General features: G+C 38.7%; 3 protein-coding genes across 6 annotated transcripts; 2 read left to right on the top strand and 1 right to left on the bottom strand.

Annotated features, from left to right (window-relative positions):
• Positions 1-746: 746 nt before the first annotated feature.
• On the top strand, positions 747-3,820 carry PCNA (Proliferating cell nuclear antigen). Its single transcript, XM_076186789.1, has 5 exons — positions 747-1,085; positions 1,282-1,447; positions 1,559-1,714; positions 2,749-2,877; positions 3,504-3,820. Exons 1-5 carry the CDS (start codon positions 865-867, stop codon positions 3,615-3,617), a joined length of 786 nt encoding a protein of 261 aa, XP_076042904.1. The 5' UTR covers positions 747-864; the 3' UTR covers positions 3,618-3,820.
• A 1,156-nt stretch (positions 3,821-4,976) lies between these two features.
• Positions 4,977-24,290, top strand: LOC143026433 (ADP-ribose pyrophosphatase, mitochondrial). 4 transcript variants are annotated; one of them, XM_076186786.1, is made up of 6 exons: positions 4,977-5,123; positions 15,632-15,761; positions 15,980-16,104; positions 16,250-16,467; positions 18,081-18,290; positions 23,317-24,290. In XM_076186786.1, exons 2-6 carry the CDS (start codon positions 15,642-15,644, stop codon positions 23,556-23,558), a joined length of 915 nt encoding a protein of 304 aa, XP_076042901.1. In that variant the 5' UTR covers positions 4,977-5,123; positions 15,632-15,641; the 3' UTR covers positions 23,559-24,290. The 4 variants fall into 4 exon arrangements, with proteins under 4 accessions (XP_076042901.1, XP_076042900.1, XP_076042899.1 ...); XM_076186785.1 differs by having other exon boundaries at positions 4,985-5,133; XM_076186784.1 differs by having other exon boundaries at positions 5,089-5,246.
• Positions 8,731-10,769, bottom strand: LOC143026168 (uncharacterized). The gene is made up of 2 exons (XM_076186176.1): positions 9,612-10,769; positions 8,731-9,256 (listed from the first exon to the last, which is right to left on the bottom strand). Exons 1-2 carry the CDS (start codon positions 10,026-10,028, stop codon positions 9,023-9,025), a joined length of 651 nt encoding a protein of 216 aa, XP_076042291.1. The 5' UTR covers positions 10,029-10,769; the 3' UTR covers positions 8,731-9,022.
• Positions 24,291-25,092: the final 802 nt, after the last annotated feature.

Genomic DNA, 25,092 nt, shown 5'->3' with positions numbered 1-25,092 from the left:
ATGCCTCATCTAATTTGTTCCACATATCTGCCACTGTGTCGGAAACGTATTCTTTTACAGATATCTTGTATAACTATCCTTAATGAGTTTCTTTGCGTGTGTGTGTGTACATTTCACCATAACTTAATTCAGCCAAGGGTTGGATTACAAATTGAAAGAATTCGAATAACTGCATTTAACTGCGTCAGTTGAGTAGTGTAAAATTGTCCCATGCCTAATATTGGGAATACTGTGAAGTAACCATTGTTATATTAGTTGTAAAGTAAAGACTGATCGATTCCAACCCTATAATTTTTCCCAAGTTGTTTTCATTGGAGCTCGTGTAGGAAGTCATATCAATAGGTGACGATTAGTAGTTGTTTTGTCATGTGTTTATTTTGAAATATAATCAAGAACGAACATGTTCAGTGTCTTTGTACGAAAACATACTTTTGAGTGACGTCGTAGTATAAAAATGATACAGTACAAAGGGTATAAAAGCTGCACCAAAAAAAGTAAATTTTACATCAATAAAGCAACAATTGCACAAAAACAAAATATATTTTATTTAATAATATCGTAATCTAGAACTATATTATCAAATACGTCAGAAATAACTGTTTTTTAATCGAAGTTAATTTTTGTTTTGTACTATAATGCTTTTTATTTGTTCATGTATGATAACCAATGAGAACTGGGTTTGGACTTGTTTAACCAATCAAATCATTTCCCGCGAAATTTACTTGTTTCTATTGAGAAAACGCGCCAAGAAGTGTTGTTGTTGGCCATTCGTCGTGAAGGTTGGACGTTCGATTGAACACTTCAAAATTTTCTAGTCCAATATTATCTTATAACACTCGTGTTACCTACACAAATTCATCAAAAATGTTCGAGGCACGTCTGGTTCAAGGTTCCCTGCTGAAGAAAGTGCTGGAAGCTATTCGCGACTTGTTGACAGAAGCATCATGGGATTGTGCCGACACAGGAATTCAACTCCAAGCAATGGACAACTCACATGTGTCCCTTGTGTCAGTAAATCTAAGGGCTGAAGGATTCGACAAATACAGAAGTGATAGAAATATTACATTAGGCATGAACCTCACCAGGTAAGTTGTCAAGTTAGTTACTTTAGCCCCTAGACCAAGGCAGCTGGCAGAACCTCCCTGTTCAGTGTTCCTTAGCCCAGACAACCAAGGCAGAGTTTTATCTGGCTTGAATTAGAAATAGTTTTGATAGATTTATGTATTGTCATAAATGTGATCCTATAGTAAATGTGAATAATTTTGGGTGATTTCTTTTCAGTATGTCCAAGATCTTGAAGTGTGCTAGCAACGACGACATTATAACAATCAAAGCGAAAGATGATGCAGACACGGTGTCATTCATGTTTGAAAACCCAAATAATGATAAAGTTTCTGATTATGAAATGAAGTTAATGAACCTTGATCACGAACACCTTGGAATTCCCGTAAGTATAGTAATTTAGGTTTTGTCTCTGGGCTTATTGTGTTGGAGAAGTGGGGGCAGTGTTACATGTAGTGCACATAATAATGTTTTTATTTTTTTTTCTTAATTTTAGGATACAGAGTTCTTTTGTGTAATTACGATGCCATCTGCGGAATTTGCCCGTATTTGTCGAGACATGAGCCAGTTTGGCGAAACTGTAGTAATTTCTTGCACCAAAGAGGGAGTACAGTTCTCCTCTGCTGGTGACATTGGAACAGGAAATGTAAAGGTAAGGCAAAACTTCAATTTGTGAAAATGGACATTGTTGCATATTACATCCTTTATAAATGTAGTTGTAGGCCCATTTGGGGGGAAAACCCTTTGTTTATGAATTGTTATATAAATATAGGTTTAATTAAAAAGTAAATGTGAAACTGAGGTTTACATTTTGCCAAAGGAATCTAGTGTGTATTAGTTTGCTGTGAATGCAAAGCATTGTAGGTTTTAACCAGAACTGGGCACTAGTCCATTAATTGTTGATTAATGCAGTTAGAAATTTCATTTACAGATTAACTTTGGAAACCATTAACAGACTTAATTTGTTAAATTTGCAACTTCTGTTGATAGTGTGTTACCTTCATGCATAAAATTGCCTTTATTTTCAGATTTAATTTCAAAACTTAGAAATGCAATTAGTCTGGTTCTACCCATGAAAGTAAGAAGGGCTGGTCTCTCAGGAATCTCAAATTTTTCTGCTGATATTTAATGTAGATTCTTAATACTAAATTCTAGCAAGAAAATGAAGGTTTCCCATCGAAATGGGTTTTATTTGATTTTATTGTGTATATAATATATAATTATACACTGAATAATATCACAAATTCAGCCATTTTCTCATGTTATCAAGCTTTGTAAAAAGTTCGAAACCCAATTGGAGGACAACTACTTTCTTAAGGAAGAGTTGATTTTCAGCTGCAAGGGGTGCACCTAGGTCTTTCAATTTAAGGGGTGCATGTCAAATCAGAATCTTGAAGAGGACATGAAGAGAACCCACACCGCCAAGTTCATACAGTTTGAGGAGAGGGTGGAGGCAGGATCTTTTCATGGAAAAGCTAGGCTTAGGCTTCCATAGGTTCGAGTAGCTGCCCTTTGTTGAACTCGTTTTTACCGTCATCTGAGAAAGCACACTAGTAAACCATTGGGAAGCCCATCATGGCTACAGCCAGTAGTGTGACAGATTAATGGTAACTTCGGTCACATTCTTATATTAACAGAAACTATTATGAAGTTAACTTTTTGGTTAAGACATATTTTTTATTACAGCTGGCTCAGTCGTCATCTGTTGAAAAGGAAGAGGATGCCATAGTAATTGACTTGCAAGAACCTGTAAAACTTAAATTTGCCTGTGAATATTTGAACAAATTTGCCAAGGCCACTGGATTGTCACCACAGGTAACTATTGTAATGTAGATATTGAGTTGTGATGTGCATATTTGAAGTGTTATGGAAAGTTTTTTGTAATATGTTCATAAATTCTTGGTTTTGGAAATGATAGCATTTTCACCATGGATATTTGCTTTTCTTCATCAATGGTGTTAACTCACCCAACCTATCTTATGAGGATTTTTGAGTTTTATATAACTAAGGTTCAGAATATATCCTTGTATTGGGAAAATAATTTATCCTATAAACACCCCCCCCCACACACACACACACACACAAGCACACCTACACTGGAGGGATGCTTGTGGCAAACATGGTATTTTGAAGTTCATATTAATTCATCAGTGGTTCTGTTCATGTAGTGTCGCATTGCTATTGAGGTTAGGTTCATGTCATAGCTGGTTAAAAGTATAGGTATTGAAACAGCGATCCACAGTTATGGAGGAAATCTGATTGTTATGCCATTAGCCAGAGACATTATAAGTGCAAAGTTGCTGGATATGATGAACAAGTCTGTATGGGGCTTGTACTTGAATTATTGTAATTATCAAAAGTCCCTTTTTCAGTGTATCCCCCATTGTAAGGGGGAAAGGTACGAGCATCTAATCTCATATTTGAACATTTTTCTATTTCAGGTTTCCCTATCCATGGCTCCGGATGTTCCTCTAGTGGTCGAGTACAAGATTGGTGGCATTGGTCACATCCGTTATTACCTGGCCCCCAAGATTGAAGAGAAGGATGACGCGTAGTTGTGGGAACTAGATGTGATATTAGGGACTTTTAGCTTATATTCGCAATTTGGTAGTTTTTTGTTTAAGCCATTCCAATCTAATACATATATTTGATGTTGCAATTTTAATTTTATACCGTTATATCTCGAATACTAAACTTCCACATTGCTGTATAGTGTTTTCTCCAGAATTTTGTAATAAACCAATAGTTATAATTTCAATTGTATTTGTTTTATTCCCTTGTGCATGTGAGTGGATGAGTGGAAAGGGAGTTGTTGGTAAGTGGAGAGACTGCCATGACAAATGTAATAATATGGAACTATGTGAAGCTCTGCATGCATCCATGAGTGGTGGTTAATAATGGCAAAATGTACTTATACCATATTTTGTGTAATTAAATAAACGTACTTCACCCCTACAATAATGTGTATTGGACAATGAAGAACCCTAGTACATCTTGGGAACGGTGCATTTGGTTCCTGTTGATGAAAATTTACCTACTGATACCAATATGGTGGGGCCTTCATTGGAATAAGTAAAATATATTTCTAGGGATGTATTTGTTTTGCATTCCTCTACTGATGACTAAAATGGAAATGACAGTGGTTAGATTCTCGCATGCTTGGTCACTCCTTTGGAAGGGGAAAAAGGCTAGTATTTAATTATAAATACTGGCACTGCAGCATTGTTAGTTACTCTCTTTCAAGCAACTTCCTCTAGCTCCACAAACAATAACATTACCCATAATCTTTGGTGAAACAACAATTATCTTGTCCCTCCATATCTTTCTACAGGACTTCTCATAGACTACAATGAACTGTACCCATCTCTAACTTGCCTGAAATACAATAAAATTAAATGATCAAGCCCATCTACTGAAAAAAATCCTAAAATTCTCAGCTTTATTATTATTGACAAATGTGCCACTACATTTTGTATGATCTATATATATATAGGACAGCAGGAGACTGATCAGTACATATTTGTTTGACCACAGCATGTTTTCCAGATATGAAGTCGCCCTATAAACTATACAAAATAATATAGGTTGGCTATTATTTGGTGAGGGGGAATTAAGTCAATATGGTGAAAATAAGAAAGCTGAAGTACTTCTTTGAAGGATTCCTTGTTTTTGTGGGCATTCGGAATGTTCTTTTGATTAGGGATTGGGATATGAAAGTATTTATGTTCCCCGAAATCCCAAGAGGCAAGTAAAAGTAATGATTATAAGTTTATGGGTAATCTAGTACTTTTTGCAAATCATGTATTTATAACGAAAGAAACGCACATTGTGATTAACTACTCTTTCTATATTTTATTTAGATCAATAAAATGCATTTAACCGTTTGGAATACATGCGAAAGTTACTGTATGGCCTTCCTTGTCAGATTACACTATTCAAGTAGTCATTTTGTGAAAAATGTAGTTTTCTTAAGTTCCCCCCTATTTACATTTTTTCTCTTCCACGCGAGTGCGACGAGTAGCAACGGAGATGTAAACAAACACCACTGGACCGGAGTTCAAGTAAAAATATGTTAGTAACATTGACGTAAAACTATCCAAATGACTATCTAATTATTCTGGCTGGGTGACGACACGCTTTAGCATCCAGCTGTGTGATACGGGAGTGAAGGGGTTAAGTTCAAGGTAGACATAGAGTTACGTTATTTACTCATTCATTTCATCCTCAAGGGACGAGGGTGAGGTTGTACAAATTGCATCACTACAAGCAAGTACAAAAGTAAATAATTTAGACGACTGTGAATGCGACGTAAATTACATCTTTATAAAATTGGCAGACGGGGCTTTGATGTTCACTGTCACATTAACTAAAGTGGTCAAACTTTAACATGGTAGAGAAATATATGGTTTGGAAGTAGGAAATTATGTCATTTAACTGATTTATACTTATAACCAAGAGTAGTGGGATGAACTTAAATTGTGATTGTGTAATGAGGTGAGCATGGGTATGATATATATCCCTATGAAAAGGGTGAACCCATGTCTTTTTCACAGAGAAGTGTAATGTATATTTGGAATCAACGTATTTACTTAATTTTCTTAGTGAAGTTCTGAGGTCGATCCTCACAGCCGTAGTGGACTACCGCTGCTGCCAGTCCTGTTGTCCCTCCTCGCGAGGGCCAGTTGGTCTGGTATTGAGTTTGGAGAAAACCTACTGATGGCGGTGTAGCCTGGCACTGGAGGCTCGTCTGGCACCTTCCGCAGAAACCTGTCCAGTGCATGTTTGAAGCTGTCCACTGAGCATTTGGTTTTCTCTCTCACCTCTTTTGGGAGGGAGTTGAAGATTTTTGGATCCTCATGGCCTAAGCTGGTTGCCAGTAGTGTCTTAATCCTTTCTGGGGCTCTTGGTGGGAGAGTTTGTCTCTCACACTTAGGCCCATGCCTTACACTGTGGTATGGCTTGATTGTTGAGGGCGTGGGGTTTGGAACAAGTCCCTCTAGGATTTTCCATGTGTAAATGGCCCTATATCTTTCTCTCCTCCTTTCCTTTGTTGGGAGTATAGACCTAGTGCTCCCAGGTGATCCCAATAGTTGAGATCTTGTATCCCTCTGATATGCCTTTGGACAGCTTCAAGCATCTGGATGTCTGCATTTGTTTGGCGACCAGAGTTGGCTACAATAGTTCAGGATCGGTTGATGGTATGAATTTCTAATCATTAAAAATTCATACCAATACATTGATTCTAAATCTACATTATACATTAATGATCCCATTAGACTAATGGGATCATTAATCCAAATCCATCTCTGTCTATATGAACCCCTTCTGAAGTATAATGATGTTTATACGGTTTGGTGGATTTATCATCCCACTAGGCCAACACGTAGTGTCTGCCTCCAGTTTTCTTCAACCTTCACTGGGGAGATTTGGCCACCTAGATGTCTGGGGTGTCCTCCAGTTTGGCTAGGAATTTATCCAGCAGGTGTTTGAAAGAGTCCACTGAGCAACCCTTTTTATCTTAGACCTCTCTTGGGTTGCAGTTGAAGAGTCTGGCAGCTCTCCATCTGTAGTGATCCAGCTCTCCCATGCTGAACAGTGTTGACAATGTAGCTTCTGCCTCTGGGTTCAGACACTGGTGACATAACAGGGTTTATTAGATTTGGCATTTTTTCCTCCATTATTTTCCGTAGGTATTATATGGTGTACCTATTACATTTCTCCAAAGAGTAGAGATTCAGGTAGCCTTTCTGAGTAACTGTGATCTTTAAGTGTTCTGTGTTTTTAGTGAATTGTCTCTGGATTTTCTCTAATAGATTTATTTCATTAGCACTGGTTGGACTTTATAGTTGGGAGCAGTAGTCTAGCCTTGGCAGTACAAGGGATTTCCGGAACATTAACATTGTGTACTCATGCCAGGTTTTAAATATCCTTAATATCCAGCCAGAAAGTTGATAAGACTTTTACACTAGGACTGTGATGTGTTCCTTGAAATCACAGTTACTCAATAAGATTATTGCGAGATCTTGTACATACTTTACCTTATTAATATGTTTTTGGCTGGGGTCATGGTAGTTCCTTTGATTGGTCTCCTTGCATTTGAAGTTGATGTATTTGAATTTGCTACCATTTAATTTCATGTTGTTAACTTCAGCCCAATTATATACTTTGTCCAGATTTCTCTGTAGAATCAATTGGTATCTGACTGAACTGATAGCTCTAATTAGCCTAGTGTCATCAGCAAGACTAATTACATTGCTACTGATTCCATGGTTTATGTCCAGCATAAGAATAAGGAATAATACCAGTCCTAGAACTGTTCCTTGTGGGACCAAGCTAATCACATTGCTTACTGCACTCTCTTGCCCCTGGACATGTACAAAATGCTTTCTTCCTGTAAAATTCAGCTACCCATGCACCCAATTCTTTTTAGATTTTTAAGTCAAGGAGTTTGTTCAGTAGAACCCCCGTGGTCCACTTTGTCGAAGGCCTTGCTGAAATTGAAACAAATGGCATCTGTTCCTTCATCAGGGAATGAGATGTTGTTGTTCACTATAGTGTCATAGCTGTCAAGCAAGGATGACAGGCATGACTGACCGGCTCGAAAGCCATGCTGAGTCTCATTCATTAGATTGGACTCCACAAGATATTGTACAGTAGCAGCTTTAATTATCCTTTCAAAGAGCTTTCCCATGTGGAGGTCAGGGACACAGGGCAGTAATTTGATGGTGTTTTTCTGTTTCCTACTTTATGAATTGGGACAATAACTGCAGTTTTCAATGAGGTATGCAGATAACTATTTCAAGGACTCCTCCATCAGCAGTTTTAGAGGTTTCTGCAGTGACATACAGTTTTTGAAGAGGAGTGCTGGTATACCATTTGAGTCAGGAGTGGAAGTTCCAGACAGTGAACATATTGCTTTTTCGATACATTCTTCTGACACTTTGATGGTATTTAGGTCATTTGAGCTCAAATCAAGATCCTTTCTGAAGAACAGAGTGTGGTTGTCAATTACTTTGTTCTGCTTAGACACAGATTTTTTTTTTTTCTTTTCTTTTTTTCTTGCTTATTCAGTAATTCAGCAATTTCCTCTGGGTTTGTGAATTCTGTCCCATTGTCATCAATCAGTATGCCAGTCATGGGCTTGTAATGTGTGAACTGTTTTGCATGTCTGTAGAAGTATCCTGGGTTCATTTTGATTTTGTTGACTGTCTTTTGTTCTGCATGTAAGGCCTCCTCCTGGTGAGAGCTGAAGATTTCTTCTTCAATTGACTTTAACTGCTCCAAGACTTTGCTTTTTGTAGTACCAAGGAGTTCTGGAAGCCTCTTGGTCAGCTTGAGCCTTTTTTGCATCAGGATCTTACATCTTCTGGTATAACTATTTATTCTTTTGGTACTGTTTTGCTCTGGGGACAAATTGTTCACACAAGTTGGACACTGTGTTCAAGAAATTTGCAAAGTTTGAAGCTGGGTCTTCATTATCAAGAAGATTCTTCCAGTCAACAAGTGACAGTGCTTTATTAAGCTCCTTCCAGTCTGCTTTGTGGAAATTTAAGTTCTCAAACCCATTTTTGTATTCTTTATTTCTGTGTTTTTTTTTGTGTCCAATTAGTTTCTGCAAACATAACGTTATGGTCAGATATCAGTGGAGGGTCACAGTGATCTTGTCAATACCATCTTTATTATTGGTCCATATCAAGTCTAGGATGTTACTGCCACGGGTTGCTGTTTTTGTCACCTGGGACCAGTATAAGAAATTTGCCATTCAAGACACAAGTTTATCTGTACATTACTGGCGATTATGACTATAATATCCTGTTCCCAGTTCACATTAGGGAAGTTAACCCTGGACAGGTAGCGTGGACAAACTCTCCCGCTATGGGTAGCGTGGTGTCATATCTGTTACTTTCACTTTGGGTGCTTATACCTAGTTACCATTATGCCCTTCTTTATTTTATTTTTTTTAGTTTACTAATATAGAGATTCTACTTTCTACTGGTGAAGAAGAAAAAAACGCTGAATATAAAAATAACACTTTACTTACATGATTACAAAAAAATAGACATTTGGTCAAATAACAGGCACTGTACACTTTAGAATACCAAAGTCCACTATTAACGAGTGTTTTTTTGAAAGTAGAAGAGTTCCTGAGTTGTTTGATGTAAAAACATTGTTGATTGGAACAAAACTGCAAAATCTGTAAAGAAAAGAAAAAGCGTTTAATTTTTTTATACACAAAATTGCTAAAAAAAATTTGGTGTGAAAGGATCTGAATGAAATTTTCCAGAAGTCATCTACAATGATCCTAGATGATGACAAAACCTTAGAAAATGATATTTAGTGACTATAAACTAAAAAGAAAAGGTTTAGTTTCAATGTAACCCTTACTGTGCGCAATTTACGTAAAAGAGAGGCATATTTAGAGTACTAATAATTGATGAATATGCATGAAATTTTGCAAAAGTAATCTGCAATGGCCCTAGATAAGGGCAAAAATGTTAAAAAATTATATTTAGTAAGTATGAACTGGTAAAAAAAATTGTAAAACTTACCACGATCTTCATGATGGGTGGCATTGTTGGGTTTGGCTCTGAGTGCCACTTCGTGTTGTCCTTAGCCTTGTAGGAGTCATCCGGCAATCTCTTCAATGCCACACCTTCTGCAGGGCGAAGAGGGCCTCTCCTCCTTTTCCTACTCCTGAGCTCCACGGGACTAAGGGCAGGAACAGGAACAGCTGCTGTAACCGCAAGAAACGCTGAAGGAAACACAGGAGATGCTACAGGAGACGCTGCAGAAGACACAGGAGATGAAGGAGGCACAGGAGACAGGAAACGGTGAAGGAGGCGCAGGAGCAGCTGAAGAAGGCCCAGGAGCAAGGGAATGCTAATAAACTGAGTGCGAGACAGCCAAATCTTGCATCTCATCAGCTGATTCTTCCTCAGGTTCAGCAGCCACACATTGGGCCTCATCCTCCTCCTGCCGCCAAGTTAGGGCGTCGTGCAGGTCGTCACGGACATTGTGTGCCTCAAAAGTCACTGTAGAAGGCTCTTCTTCATTGCTACTCATGAAAAGGGCCTGCAAATACTCCTCCTCCGTCAGGCTTCTCTTTGCCATGCTGAAATTTGAAAATAGAAAAAAATAGAAAATTAGAAATTAGCCTCAAAATCACATTTTTGCTGCCCTCCGATCCAATATAGGGATTGGTACAGGTAGCTACACCATTCACTGATATTTTCCGATAAACACAATAAAATTATTTCACTAAGTAATAATGCAGTAATGTAAAATGCAAAACTTTTGCAATTGCGTGACTTACCCGAGTTACGGTAGCGTGGTGTTAGATATGCACCATTTACAAATTTGGAGGGCGATAGCAGGTGAAGGCGGCGGAGCAGAGATGACACACATGTGACTTCCACTGAGGCCGGTGAATGACTAACAGGTCCCCAAAATACAAGCGAGATCATGCTAGGTGTCTATGCACAGAAACAAAAAAACGCGTTTTGCACAGTGCCTTGGTGCGGATCTGACAACGCTACCTGTCCAGGGTTAAAGTCACCTAGTACTACAATTTCAGACAGTGGGGTTGGTTGGTTTAGGAGTTTGCTCTATTTCTTTTTGTATATACTGCAGAATTCATCCTATCTGGTGTCTGGGGGACAGTAGACAACAGTCAGTATGAGGTTCTTCTTTGTTAGCCTTACTAATAATGCTTCACAGACATATATATATATATACTGTATATACATATATATATATATATATATATATGCATATATTTATGTTACAGGTGCAAAATGTAATCACACATTTGTCAATCACGTGAAAACCACTGATGGTGTAAAAGAAACTGGAGACGGGGAATCTATATATTTCGATTGCAAACTGCAATCCTGAAGAGGATTGCAGTTTGCAATCAAAATATATAGATTCCTCGTCTCCAGTATTTTCTACTCCAACAGTGGTTTTAACGTGATATATATATATATAAACAGAAATGTAGTAGCACATATGTAAATGACACACAGGAAACCCACAGTCAGAGAAAATAAACTTCGAATGAAAGAAGATTCCTATATTTCGGCTATCAACTGTAGCCCTCTTCAGGAAAGTACATAAGACAGAGGACAAAAGGGGACTTATAAGCTATAGAAACACAGAAAAGAGAGGGAATGTGGACTGATGGCATTACTCAGACGCGGGGTAAAATGGGGTAGTGGAGGAGGGCGAGGGTGAGGTGAGGGGGGGTGTAAGCTTCATACCAGCCTACTCACTGCTGCATGTGAAATAATGTCAGGAGTCCACTGCCCTTTAGAAATATTAATGTTGGGGCATTCCTCAATTAATGCTGATTCAACTGTTTTTCTCCTGAAACCGCAGTGGGACTTGAACATCTGGCCTTACCCCAGTCAAAAGAATGATTCTTACTTTTGACATGAAGAAATATGGCCGAATTTTCTTGCCCATACCTAATTGACCTTTTATGTTCTGCCAATCTAGTGTTCAAGTCTCTCCCGGTTTGACCCAAGTAAACCAAATCACAATATTGGCAGGGTGAACCTGGTGTTTATTGTTTGCCCTGCCAAGATTGTGATTTGGTTTACTTGGGTCAAACCAGGAGAGACTTGAACACTAGATTGGCAGAACATAAAAGATCAATTAGGTATGGGCAAGGAAATTTGGCCGTATTTCTTCATGTCAAAAATAAGAATCATTCTTTTGACTGGAGTAAGGCCAGATTAGTGTTCAAGTCCCACTGCAGTTTCAGGAGAAAAACAGTTGAATCAGCATTAATTGAGGAATGCCCCAACATTAATATTTCTAAAGGGCAGTGGACTCCTGACATTATTTCACGCACAGCAGTGAGTAGGCTGGTACGAAGCTTACAACCCCCCCTCTCCTCACCCTCACCCTCCTCCGCCACCCCATTTTACCCCACGTATGAGTACTGCCATCAGTCCACATTCCCTCTCTTTTCTATGTTTCTATAGCTTATAAGTCCCCTTTTGTCCTCTGTCTTATGTACTTTCCTGAAGAGGGCTACAGTTGATAGCCGAAATATAGGAATCTTCTTTCATTCAAAGTTTATTTTCTCTGACTGTGGGTTTCCTGTGTGTCATATATATATATATACCAATTTTTTTTTCCACTTACAAGGGAGGTAGCTAAAATCAAAGGCATAAATCCATTCCCACCCATTTCATTCCATCCACCTCCCCTCCCTCCCCCTTTTCTTGGCTCCTCCTGGATGACAGGAGGAGGATAACTTGGATCTCGCCCACTGCCCTAGGTCAAAAGCAATGTAGTAAGACAGCACATCCACACCAAGGCCACTTCATTCACAGTCACTGTTTGAAAATTGTAGCAGCACCTTGAAATCTATGTTCTCATCTAGGAAAAGACCCCCCCATGGGATCTGCCTATTCTATCAGCTCTAATTAATACAAATTCTTTAAGCTGGATTTCTTCATCACTAATTTCATCCTGCAGATGTGTTTCAGTCAACACAATGAAGGCTGTATGATGATTAGTGATATCCTTTAGTAGACCAAGTTTGTTTTGATCAGTTCCGCCTTTTCTTGAAATTCCACTGACATTTACATACACAAAATTCTTGTAATCTAAACATTCTGAGTGATCTGACCAAGATAATCCACATTCATGGTTGTCTGAGGAGGTATCTGGGTCATAACTGTGTCTTTGGTGTTGGTTCATAAAATGTACTGGTACAGGCACTTGTTCTCCTGAATTCTTGGGGTACTATGTTAGTCTCTGCAGTGTCAGAGATTGGTGCATTAGTTGCTGTTGTAGAAAATTCGTAGGGAATCACATATTCTTCTGGGCTCCTAAAAAAAGGTTCTTGTTGTTGGGTTGGTTAATTTTTGTTACTGCTGGTTGGATGGCTGGTGTTCTTGTTTGTGAACTTTCATGGGGTTGCCCACAATTGTTTCTCTCAATGTTTCTCAGTCTATGCCACTTGGGTGAAAGAATTCACAAGATCTCATATTATATCACTTGTTGTCCAGAGCTTGTCTGCAGAGTTTAGGGTGGAAAAATGTGCAATCTGATTTTGCACAGTTTCCTTTAATGAAACTGAAACAATTTAGGGTGTGTGCATGTGCACTGATTGCCTGACCTTCCATGTTGCAGATCATATTTACAGATTATTGTTTTGCTTGTACAGTATTTGCACTTGCCTGTATTCCACTGTTTGCACTGGTACTTGTAACCTGCTTGGTCTACTGTTCTGTCTATGTAATACACATTTTTTGTACATATTTGTTAGTATTTGTTTGCGTATCCCTGTTATCTTTCACTTTGGCTCTTGCAGACTATTTTATTCTTCTACATGTTGTGCATATGAAGTAGAGAATGAATTAAATTGAAAACTAATGATCATGTTGTCAACATAATTTCCAGGAGTAACAAATGGAGACTTCAGTTGTAACAAAACCTAGATCCTAATTATCACATATATGAATATTTTCAGTGGAGATTATGTCTTTAGTTTTAGTGAATGTAATACATAAATATAAACATGAAAATACATGGAGTAACATTAACATAGAAATACATGGAGTGAATTGTTGCTTGACTATTACTAAATGTGACAAATTTTCGGAAGTGCACAACTACATGATATAACATTAGAAAATTAAATATTAATTTTGTAAATGATAGTACATCCACGTAATATACATTTTTCTCAGCCAAAATCAATAACAGAAAAGGCTACCAAAAGTGACACACTTATGAACAGAGCTGTTTGGGCTGCTTGAGGCACCATCTTTGTTTTGGTAAATGTGGTGGTTGAAGAAATTAAAGTATGATAAATTTGTCTATTCTAACCTAACCTGCATTTAGTAATGTGATACTTCTAATTTAATAGGTCATCAGGGTCGTTGTTGTCATCAGGGATGTTGATGGCCGGTTTTGGTATCCAATTGGACTGCGGGGTGTACAAGAGTTGCATAGCTTTAAGAAATGCATGAATCTCAGCTCCGTAGTACGGTTTTGAAAATATGTATCGTGTGAGGTACTGATGGAAGTACTGAGGGTGTATTCCAGATCCTATGGTGACAGCTTTGTTCAGTAGTGTATTTGCTTTTAGTGGAACTGGATAGACAACATGGAGTCTCAATCCTATGATCACAGCTTTGGTTGTGTATTTGCTTATAGCATTTTTTTTATTAATTTGTACCAAGAAAAATATGTATTATGTTGATGTATTATAATTTACAAAATTATTAATTTTCTAATGCTATAATGAAAAAATACCCAAAATTGAACCTTTTGACGTTTCTGGGGAACTTCTCTGAATAAAACTTGCAGCAGCCATAATGTCTTTCCTCAGCCGATTAGAGCCACTTGGTTTTAACCAGAATGAACATAAACCAAAAAGGGTTAATTTTTAGGATAGTGCTACTAATTCCTGCTAAATTGTTGCTCTTTGTATTCTTTTATGATGTGAGACTAATCTACACAAAAGATACTATCAGGAACCTTTTAACTTGTACTGGCTTTCCTTTTGGCTGACCTCCATTAATCTCTCCTGCCAAGGGTTGACAGAAAAGATCTGTGGATGGACTTTGTTGGAGATAATCAAAGCTTCTATCTTTAGGAACAATATTGCTCTGAAGGTGTGGGTTCATAGAAGTGGCAAAGGAGTATTTAAGGAAGGTGGTAGAAAAGAGATAATAAATGTTAAAAGTGATCATGTACATTTATCTGGCCTGTGCATTGGGCAGGACACAGGGATGAACTTTCGTCCATGAGGAGCTAAAATAAGAGGGAGACAAGGGTGGTGGTGGGAGGGAGTGCATACCTAAGACTTGGCTACGTTTCTTATAAGGGGGACGAAGCCCTTGGTATATAGATAGAAAAGTGATCAGTATTGTTCTCTAAGTGGTAATTAGTCTTTAAACAGAAAAGAATGGTGCATGAATATGGTAGATGGAAATATCATGAAAATCCCTAGAATATTGACTATAAAATTTATGTAGTTGGTGTAGTGGGAAGTCTGTTGAAGGAAGTAAAAAAGAAAAAATTACATGAGTAGGTCATGTGTATGGCCTGGGAATTGGGAAAATGAATGGCAGGAGGTGAATGTAGTGTTACGTAAGTATTATGTGATGTCTCCACAATTGTTCATTGTGTTTATGTATGGAGTGGTTATCAGTTTGATGTCCTGGTTCTCTCTTGAAGGAGGCCTGTAGCCACCAGGAAACCAGTCATGAAAACCAGTTTAGTCTATAAATCACCAAATGAAGATATTTTGTGTTGTTGTCCAGAGTGAGTGAAGGACAAAAGGATAATCCACACTTGTGTTTATCTAATTATATTGACCTAATTGTAATATACAGGAATGGAGTTATGCTAATGGTATGTGGTGTCTTTTTTTTTCCCCCATCAATCAAACTTTATTGTAAATTCATTTTTGGATTTAAATTGGATTCTGTCCTCATTAAGGTCATTCAGGGAGTTAACACATGTACAGAAAATGTGTTTCTTGTGATTTGGGTGCAAAGTATCAAGTCATGAAATCTTACGTGACCTATTTTAACATTTTCAGTCCCCGTGGAATGCCAAACGAGAAAGTTTTGCTGTGTGCCAGTTTAATTCTACTTTCACAGAGGGCATTATCCAGTACTATGATGCATACAAAGTGCCGTGGAAAGTTCTATCCTCGTGGTAATAACAAGGTTAGTATGAGTGAGGGTGAGGTATTGTGATATGTAAGTATTTGATGGAATAGGCTTTAGTTATTTTACAAATATATTTGTTATCTACAAATTTTAATTATAATGAAATTCATGTAGAGGCTTTTAATCTTGACATTTGAGCTTCTTTTCTTGGTATGGTTTTTTCTAATTCAGTAATATTGTAGATTGATTTTGTAATTTTATTCTAAATACAAAAGGTGATACGGTTTAGTGTTCCTGATGAGAAAGTGAGGTGGGCTGTACCATTCCCTGAATATGCTCCAGTGTCTTTTACAACTGCTGGTATCTTGGCTGGACCAAGCTTTGCTGATCCAGACATCAGGTATGTTTGCATTTTACCTCTATATGAAAGTTGAATGATAAATCAATATAGGAGAACATAATGACTTGAGTGGTAAATCATAGGAAAGATTTTATTGATAAATTAGAATAGGAAAATTTACTGATTACTATGCATGCATTCATAGTGAAACACTCTTCAAACCAAAGTGGAATGAGTTAGATGGCAATGTGGATAGAAGGTCACATGAAGGGACCTACGAAGTTGTGGATGGGTACCCAAGGAACAAACATGGAAGAACTGGAGTGATGGGAAGAGGCTGTCTTGGCCGATGGGGACCAAACCATGCTGCTGACCCAGTGGTTACCAGGTGGAAGATAGAAAATGAGAGCAGAGTTATTAACCGTATGTCCAGAACATTGATTGATATTAGATTTGTATATTAATTGCATGATTTATCTTGTATGATAGTTGGTCACATTGTATGTATTAGTTGTTAGAGTTGTTCATTATAAGAAAGATTTTTGTCTTTTCACATATTCATAATATTCTTGAACTACTATTATTTATCGTAATTTTTGCCTATTAAGTATGAATGTAGTAGACTGCAGGTAGCTTAAAGTATGGCTCAGAACCTTTCCTGATGTGGCCTTTTGTTCCCTTTCCTTTATGAGTGAGCTTTCTTTGTAGAATATAAACTACTGTTATTAGTGTACTTGGAAAAAGTTGTAGGAAAGTAATGGTGCTATCCAAGAGTAGAGGGTGTAAGATTGATGTACATTTGAATGGAGAGATAATGGAGCACTGTGGGTGAATGAAATTGCCTGGCAGTAGCCAGAATCATTACATATGGTATTGCTTTTGATTTGAGTAGTGTGCAGGCAACATGGATAACCCCTGATCCACAAGGTGCTAAGATAGAAAGGACAACAGATGGGTGTAGGATGGGTGAAGGGTAGGTATATATCTTGGCTATAAGGTGGAAGGGGCATTTTAGTATATATATATGTCTCAAACAATCAGATGTGGCCATTGCAAAGCTTTGAACACAGGTCCTGAATGTGAGTCTCACACATTACCACCTCACCACTTGGAATATACAAAAGTTTCACACCTAATATGAGGTCTTGTACCTGTGATGAAATGTGTCACACTGTGGCATAGTTATGCAATTGTATTACTCAATGTTCAGTGATGTGCCACATATGCCCATACTGTTATGATAAGGTATGCATTGTAGCACATGGATGTGGCATTCCATAGTTACCATTTGCAAGCATTGTATTACATCAGTGCCACATGCAGTGTAATTACACCCAGAGCACAGGGCTGCTATGTATAATTGTCTATATTCTATATACCAAGAGCTTTTTTCCCCCTTATAAGGGAAGTAGCTAAGTCAGAGGCACGTACCTATTCCCACCCATTTCATTCCTCTCCACAACTTCCATCTCAGCTCCTCATGATGTATAATTGTAAATGGCCAAATTACCACCTGGCAACACTGCATGCCTGGAAAATGAGAACATGTCTGCAGGTATGGCATAATGCTAGTTGCTGGTCATTGCTTTTAGTGTCTCAACATGGCACTTTGTGTAGTCCTATAGAACTTCCCAATGATTACTTCTAACAAATAGAAACCCATGTTTCACTGTTGCTCTCAGCGGTAAAGAATAATAGTACCCAGGGTTGGGCCAACTGAAATCTACAACCCTGAAGTAATTTTCTATGAAACCTGACATCATCAGAGAGCAAGGCAGTAATGAAAGTTTTATTTGCTTTGCTATTATAATTATTTTGGAACAAATTGCTAGTAGCAGAGATGTAATTCAATCAGGCCTGATTGAATTACATTGCTGATATATATATAATATGTGAATACGTTAATATGTTCATGAGTGAAGAATAAGAGGTTCCTTTTCAGCTGATTAAAATCATCTGGTAATGCTCCAAATAAAGTCTTGGATGGATTCTGTAGGTTAGAATCTTGAAACTAAGGTTGCACTTTCCTTTTACAGCTGTAAGTAAGAAGCCAGTACTACAGTTTGTCTGTATTCAGCGAAAGGATAGTGGTGAATGGGCCATTCCAGGAGGGATGGTGGATCCAGGCGAGAAAGTTAGTTCCACGCTGAGAAGGGAGTTTGAAGAAGAAGCTTTGGATGCTCTGCAGATGACAGCAGAAGAGAGACAGATTGTGGGACAGAAGTTAAAGGATTTATTTGAGCAAGGTATGATTGGCTGATTTAACTGCAACCCAAATTAAACAAATTAAGAAAATGATGGAAACTATTGCACTTTGTATATCAGTTTGTGTTTAAGTATTTCATGCATGACTATGAGATAATGAGCTTTCCATATAATTTCTTCAGAACTTTATTAGTAAAGAGTACAGTCCTATCAGGGATGAGTTTGTATACACTAAAAGAAGAATGGGATTTTTTTGTCAGATTATTATAGAATGATATCGCAGGACATCCAAAAAATTAGGTAATATTGTACAGTAGTCACAAAAGTGGTAGGTCTGGTCATAATGAGGTCTTATCCAATATGGTTTTGACTGTGCTTGGGTTATTTGGATCTTGGCTTAGTCATGTTTATGGTGTAATTGGAAGTGTAAAGGTCTTGTATCCTTCTGTTGCATGTTTGAGTCCTGCAACAGTCTAAGTGCATGGCACAAAGGTGATGGCTTCACTTGCACAACAGTTGATGCTGGTTATAGGTAAAATGCTAGAATCAGTAATAGCTAATAGAATCAAAGATCATATCAAGAGACAATTTGAATTGTGGCTCTCAGCGTGGGTTCACCAAGGTTAGTCATGTGTAACCAATCTTGTACCTTTTTTACACTAACATCTACAAGGCATCAGATAACAATGATAGTTATGATGTTATTTATGTAGAGTTTAGCAGAGTGTTTGATAGGGTGCCTCATCAGAGACTACTAAATAAAGTCAAAGCCATAGCATAGGAGGAAAAGTGTTTAAATGGATCAGAGCATGGATTGGTGACAGAAAACAGTTGGTCATCATTAATGGTGGAAAATTCAAATGGGGGAGTGTTACTAGTGGATTTCCTTGGGGCTCAGTATTGGGTCCCTTATTGTTAATTACGTATACAAACATGTATATGTTAGAATTAGAAATGGAAGGGGCATTGGGAAAGAGGGGAATGTGCTGAGGAAGGAAGAGAGAAGACAAAAAAAATAGGGGTGAGTTGAGAATGGTTGTGTATGGATGATGCTGTGATACATGGAATGGGTGGGGGATGAGGGAGTATGTGTGAATGATAGTTTGATGCATTCCGAAGGAATTTTTCCCCGTCTTTTCTTTTTCTGCACGAGGGGATGAAGAGGAGGGGTTGCCAATTAAATTAAGTAACCTTGCTGTGGATGTGCTGTGTCTTGCTACATTGCTTCTGACCCAGGGTAGTGGGTGAGATTCAGGAATGACCTGTCATCCTGGAAGAATCAAGAAAGGAGGGAGGGAGGGAGGGAGGGGTGATGAATGGGAGTGGAGTGGTTGGGGAAGAAATGGGTGGGAGTGGATTTATGCCTTTGACCTTGGCTACCTTCCTTGTAAAGGGGAAAAGCTGTTGGTATGTATATGTAGAAATGGAGAGAGTGAGTGGTTTGAGGTAAAGGTGGGACTTCGCCAAGGATGTGTCATGTCACCATGGCTGGGGTGGTGCAAGGGTAATGGGCCAGGGATTGGAGATGGTTAAAGAAAATAAAGAAAAATTGGATATAACCTAGTTGTTGTTTGCTGACGACACTGTGCTTGTAGCAGGATCAGAGGAGGGATCAAGGAAATTAGTGAAAGAATTTGGGTAAAAGTAAGGTGATGTGATGTACAAGGGGAGAGGATGACAGTAAATTGAAAGTAAGTATTAAGGGAGAGAGGCTGGAGGAAGTGGGTAGCTTTTAGATACTTGTGGGAGAATGTGTCAGGAAGATGAGGAGTGGAGGTGGAATGTAGATTGAGAGAAGCAAGTAAATGCCTTGGGGATTAAAAAATGTAATGAGAAATAGACATTTGGGAATGGATGCCAAGAGGAGATTGTATGAAGGGGTGATTGTGCTGACACCACTGTATGGGGCAGAAACATGGAACATAAGAGAGGAAGAGTTTATGTGTTTGAGATGAAATGCCTGAGAATGTTTACTAGGCTGGATAGAATGAGAAATGAAGGGAGGAGGAGAGTGGGGTTGGAGAGTTGGGAGACAGGGTTGATAAAAGAATATTGTATGGTTTGGGAAGAATGAGTGAAGAAAGATTAGTAAAAGGTGTAGAAGGCAGAGGTGGAGGGAGTGAACATGAGGGGGCGAACAAGGTTGAGATGGATGGATGGGGTGGCATTGGGAAAAAAGGGAATGTATGTTGAGGAAGGAAGGGAGAAGATAGAAGATAGGGGTGAGTGGAGAATGGTTGTGTATGGATGATGCTGTGATGTATGGGAGTGGGTGGGGATGGGGGGTGAGGGATAAAGTGTGATATCTTCACCATCTCTTTTACTGCATAAGGGGACACAGGAGGGGGGGTCACTGATTAAATGAAGTGGCTTTACTGTGGATGTGCTGTGTCTTGCTGCATTGCTTCTGACCCAGGACAGTGGGCAAGATGCAGGGATGACCCATCATCCAGGAGGAGCCAAGAAAAGAGTGAGGGAGGGGTGGTGAATGGGAGTGGAGTATGTGGGGATGAAATGGATGGGAGTGGATTTATGCCATTGATTTGGCTATCTCCCTTGTAAGGGGGAAATGCCCTTGGTATATGTATGTATATAAACAACTTGGACAATGGGATTATTAGTGATGTATGTTAGTAGAGCAGATGACACTGAAAAAGGATGCCAAATCAGGTCAGAAGAAGATGCTGGGATATTGCAAGATCTTAACAAATTGTTCACATGGTCTGTGAAATGGCAAATGGACTTCATTACTTCAAAGTGTAGTGAATAAACATGAGTTTACACAACCCAGAAAGCAGATATAGCTTAGATAACACCTTTTTAGAGAAAACTGAGTGTGAGACTTGGAAGGATTAGTGAGTCCCAACCTTAAATCCAGGAAACAATGCATTAGTGCCAGGAATAGAGCTAGTAGAGCATTAGGCTTCATTGCAAGGAGGATTATGAATAAAAGTGCAAAGGTAGTTATCACACTGTTTGGCTTTAGTTAGACCAATCCTTGACTATGGGGTACAGTTTTGGTCTCTTACCTATAGAATGGATATAAATTTACAAGAGTCAGTACATACATACATATACCAAGGCTTTTTCCCCCTTACAAGGGAGGTAACCAAAAAGGAAAAGGCATAAAATCATTCCCACCCATTCCATCCCTGAATACACTCCACACCCCTCCACCCTCCCTCTTATCTTAGCACCTCCTGGATGACGGGTCATCCCTGCACCTTGTCCACTGCCCTGGATCAGAAGCAGTGTCGCAAGACACAGCACATCCACAGTAAGGCCGCTTCATTAAATTGGCGATCCCCTCTCTCCGTCCCCCCATGCATAAAAGGAGAAGACGGGGAGAAATCCCTTCGGGCTGTGTCAAATTTTGCTCACACATACTACCTCACCCCCCATCCCCCCGCCCATTCCACCTTATGCATCACAACATCAGTAGAAGAGAATAACCAAATTGATACCAGAGCTCAGAAATTTGCCTTATGAGTACAGGCTTAGGCACCTTGATTTACACTCTAGAAAGATGCAGAGTGTGGGGTGATCAAATAGAGGTGTTCAAGTAGATCAATGGCTTTAATAAGGGTGATGCAGAGAAGGTTATCATATTAAGAGATCAGGGCAGGATTTGCAGTAATGGATTTAAATTGGACAATTTTAGATTTAAGAAGGAAATAGACAAGAACTGGTTTACAGATAAGAGTGGTCAAATAATGAAATAGACATAATTACCATGTAGTGATTGCTGAAACAATCAGTTATTTTAAGAGAAGGTTAACTTTGTGGATGGGGATGATAAGTGGTAATGGACATAGAACTGCCCAGTGTAGGCCTTAAAATAGCTTGCAGTCTCTTTCTCTTATGTTTTACTTCCTAGTGTTTCTCACCTTCACCATCTTCTTTCAAGTTGCCAGTCATAATGATACAAGGATTCAAAATAAGGGTTTGGTGACACCAAATCCATTTTTTGAGGGTTTGAGGTCAATTGTAAATCAAGGTCTTGCTGTGTAACTACAAGAGCAGAGATGACTCTTACTACACAGATCTCTAATCAGATTCTCAAGTCTCAACCTCTACCCCTTGTTTGCATTGAAATTGTGAAGTCTTTGGGACAGAACTTACCAGGAGCTCTCACCATGTAACTCCTAGTTAGAGCGGCCACAATGACTCTCTGGAACCACATGCTCTGGAGGGCCTCTACCATCTAGGAGACCCTGGCACATGTACATTCAGGTCAATACCTTGCACAGAAACTGTACCAGCTGCCTTAGATGGAATCAGAACACAGAAGATACAGGGTACATTATACTACACTGTGTTATACACACTCCAGACAGCTCCACTGTCTTTAAGAGTGGCTTTTGTACTGAATTGGTGGCTGTGGCCAGTTTCCTGGAGGTCATGTAGGTCTCAGCTACAAGAGAGAACTTATGGAACAGATTGATTGATTCCTGGACAGAGGAATTATACTAGCCTGCCCAGGTCACCATGTAATACAGAAACTATTAATCTATATACCATGGGCCTCTTTCCCTTTATAAGAGAGGTAGCCAGTCAAGGGACATGCCCACTCTCATCCACCAGCCTTGTTTCCCTCTCATTTTAGCTCCTCTTGGATGAAGGGTCAGAAAGAAAACGAACACAAAATTAACCGAGAAACAGACACCATATGCCTTGGATGCAGTTGCCACACAAAAGGCATTGAATGTATCCCATTATACTCCCCAACATTCACACAACATTTATGACTACATTTTCTTTCTGAAGTGATTTGTGGGCCAACTACAGGGCCATAACCCAAATCCCTCATAGGACCAAAGCTTGACTGAAATTAAATACAAACTCATCCCTGGGACTACAATATTGTAGATTTTTATTTTGCATAATGCTAGATGATTCCACTTAAATTAATGTCCCTCCCAGTTGAATGAAATCAATTGGTATTCTGAGAAAAAAAAAATAAGTACATCACATTATTGTAACATTACACTATTGCTGCATATGTCTAGCAGTTTTATATTTTAGGTATGCTGATAATATAAAGAGTGTAAATATAATTTTTAACAGGAAAGGAGATCTATGCTGGCTATATTGATGACCCAAGGAACACTGACAATGCTTGGATGGAATCAGTGGCCTGCAATTTTCATGATGAAGACCTGAAAGGTATTCTTCATAAGCTCGAACTCAAGGCAGGTGATGATGCCAAATCAGTGAAGTGGATGGATCTAGATAAAGAGCTGGAGTTATATGCCAGTCACAAGGATATAGTACATCAAGTGACTCTTCAACATGGTGCACATTGGTGAATACCTGTTGTACGTTGGTTTGAATAGGAAGAACCTTCAGACAAATTCAAAAGGTATCCCCAAATTTATAGGACAAGCACCATCACAAGATACTTAAGAATTTGTGATATTGTATTCCCAAACTTGTAATATACTTACCAATACAAGATATTAAAGAATTTGTGATATTATACTTTTAGGTTGTGACAAAGTTTGTCACTCATAATGTGTGAATCAAAAATAGAATAGAGGCCATATTATCTGTCTATACACAAAGCTGCATACTTGAGGGGTAGCTGACTCAAAGCATGCAATTATTTGTCTAAAGTCTCAACATTGTCATCATAGCTTAAGTGAGGCATTTGGTGAGTGGATGTATACTTTCACTCGTGCTTTAAAGTATAAACCAGATTTATTTGTGCTTAATCGTGTTGGGTTTTCATTATTCCTTATATCAAAAAAGAAGACTGTGAATGTTCTATGCAAATAGAATACTGTATAGTTTGTCTTAATTCTGTGTTTTCTGTTTTCTATACAGATAGGTGTGTGTATGTGTATGTCTACCACAAGAGGTAATCAGGCCACATTTTTGAGTGTGTTTGAGTTGTTGCTAGCACAAACAGAAGAGGTGTAAACTTTTATTGCACAATTGTAGACAACTTAATAGGCACTGAGCCATGATCATACCAAAAATTCTACCAAAATGTTATGTGGTATTTTAATAGTGAAATAAATAGTTGCCCAATTACCCCACATTATTGTGTAAATGGTCCTTTTCATCAATTCATTTACAATCTATCTATATACCAAGGGCTATTTTCTCCTTAACAGGGAGATAGCCAAGTTAAAAGGCATATACAGTACCTACTCCTGTCCACCACCGTTTCCTTCCTCATCTTAGCTCTTCATGGAAGGCAGGTCATCCCTGTATCCCGCCCACTGCCCTGAAGCAATGCAGCAAGACACTACATCCGCTCGTGCAGAAAAAGAGAAGACTGGGAGAAATCCCTTTAGGCTGTGTCAAAATATCATTCATGCCTAACCACTCCCTAACCCCCCCCCTCCCTTGCATCATAGTATCATTTATACACATTCATTCTGCAAGGTGATTTTATTCAAGCTTGGGCAGAGATAATTATTTTTTTTTAATTCAATATTTTTTCTTAGCCCCACCTTTTTAGCCATAGCTCCTAGCCCTGTAACCAAAGATCTAATATTTGAGACTTAAATCCCACCCAGTCAAATCTAAGCTCTGCCCTCTCGAAGTCTATACTCCATCCCCTCTGGAGTTTAAGCCACTCCTACAGTCTAAGCCCCAGCCCCTAAGGCATATTATAGTCCTTGTGCTCTAAGGAGTCCGTTCAGTGTTGGGCAGAAGTGGGAATTCCCCAGAGTGCAACAGTGCCAATTTGACCATTTACTGGATTGTCACTGTCCCCTGCCACCCAGTGACACCTTGGAGTGTCATACATACATATACCAAAGGCTTTTCCCCCCTTACAAGGGAGGTAGCCAAAAAGAAAGGCATAAAAACTATTCCCACCCATTCCATCCC

Source organism: Oratosquilla oratoria, chromosome 6 (genome assembly GCF_046742065.1).
Source record: "Oratosquilla oratoria isolate Oo_2021 chromosome 6, ASM4674206v1, whole genome shotgun sequence".
In the NCBI taxonomy this organism is placed as follows: Eukaryota; Metazoa; Arthropoda; class Malacostraca; order Stomatopoda; family Squillidae; genus Oratosquilla; species Oratosquilla oratoria.
This window is presented reverse-complemented; position numbering and strand designations above follow the sequence as displayed.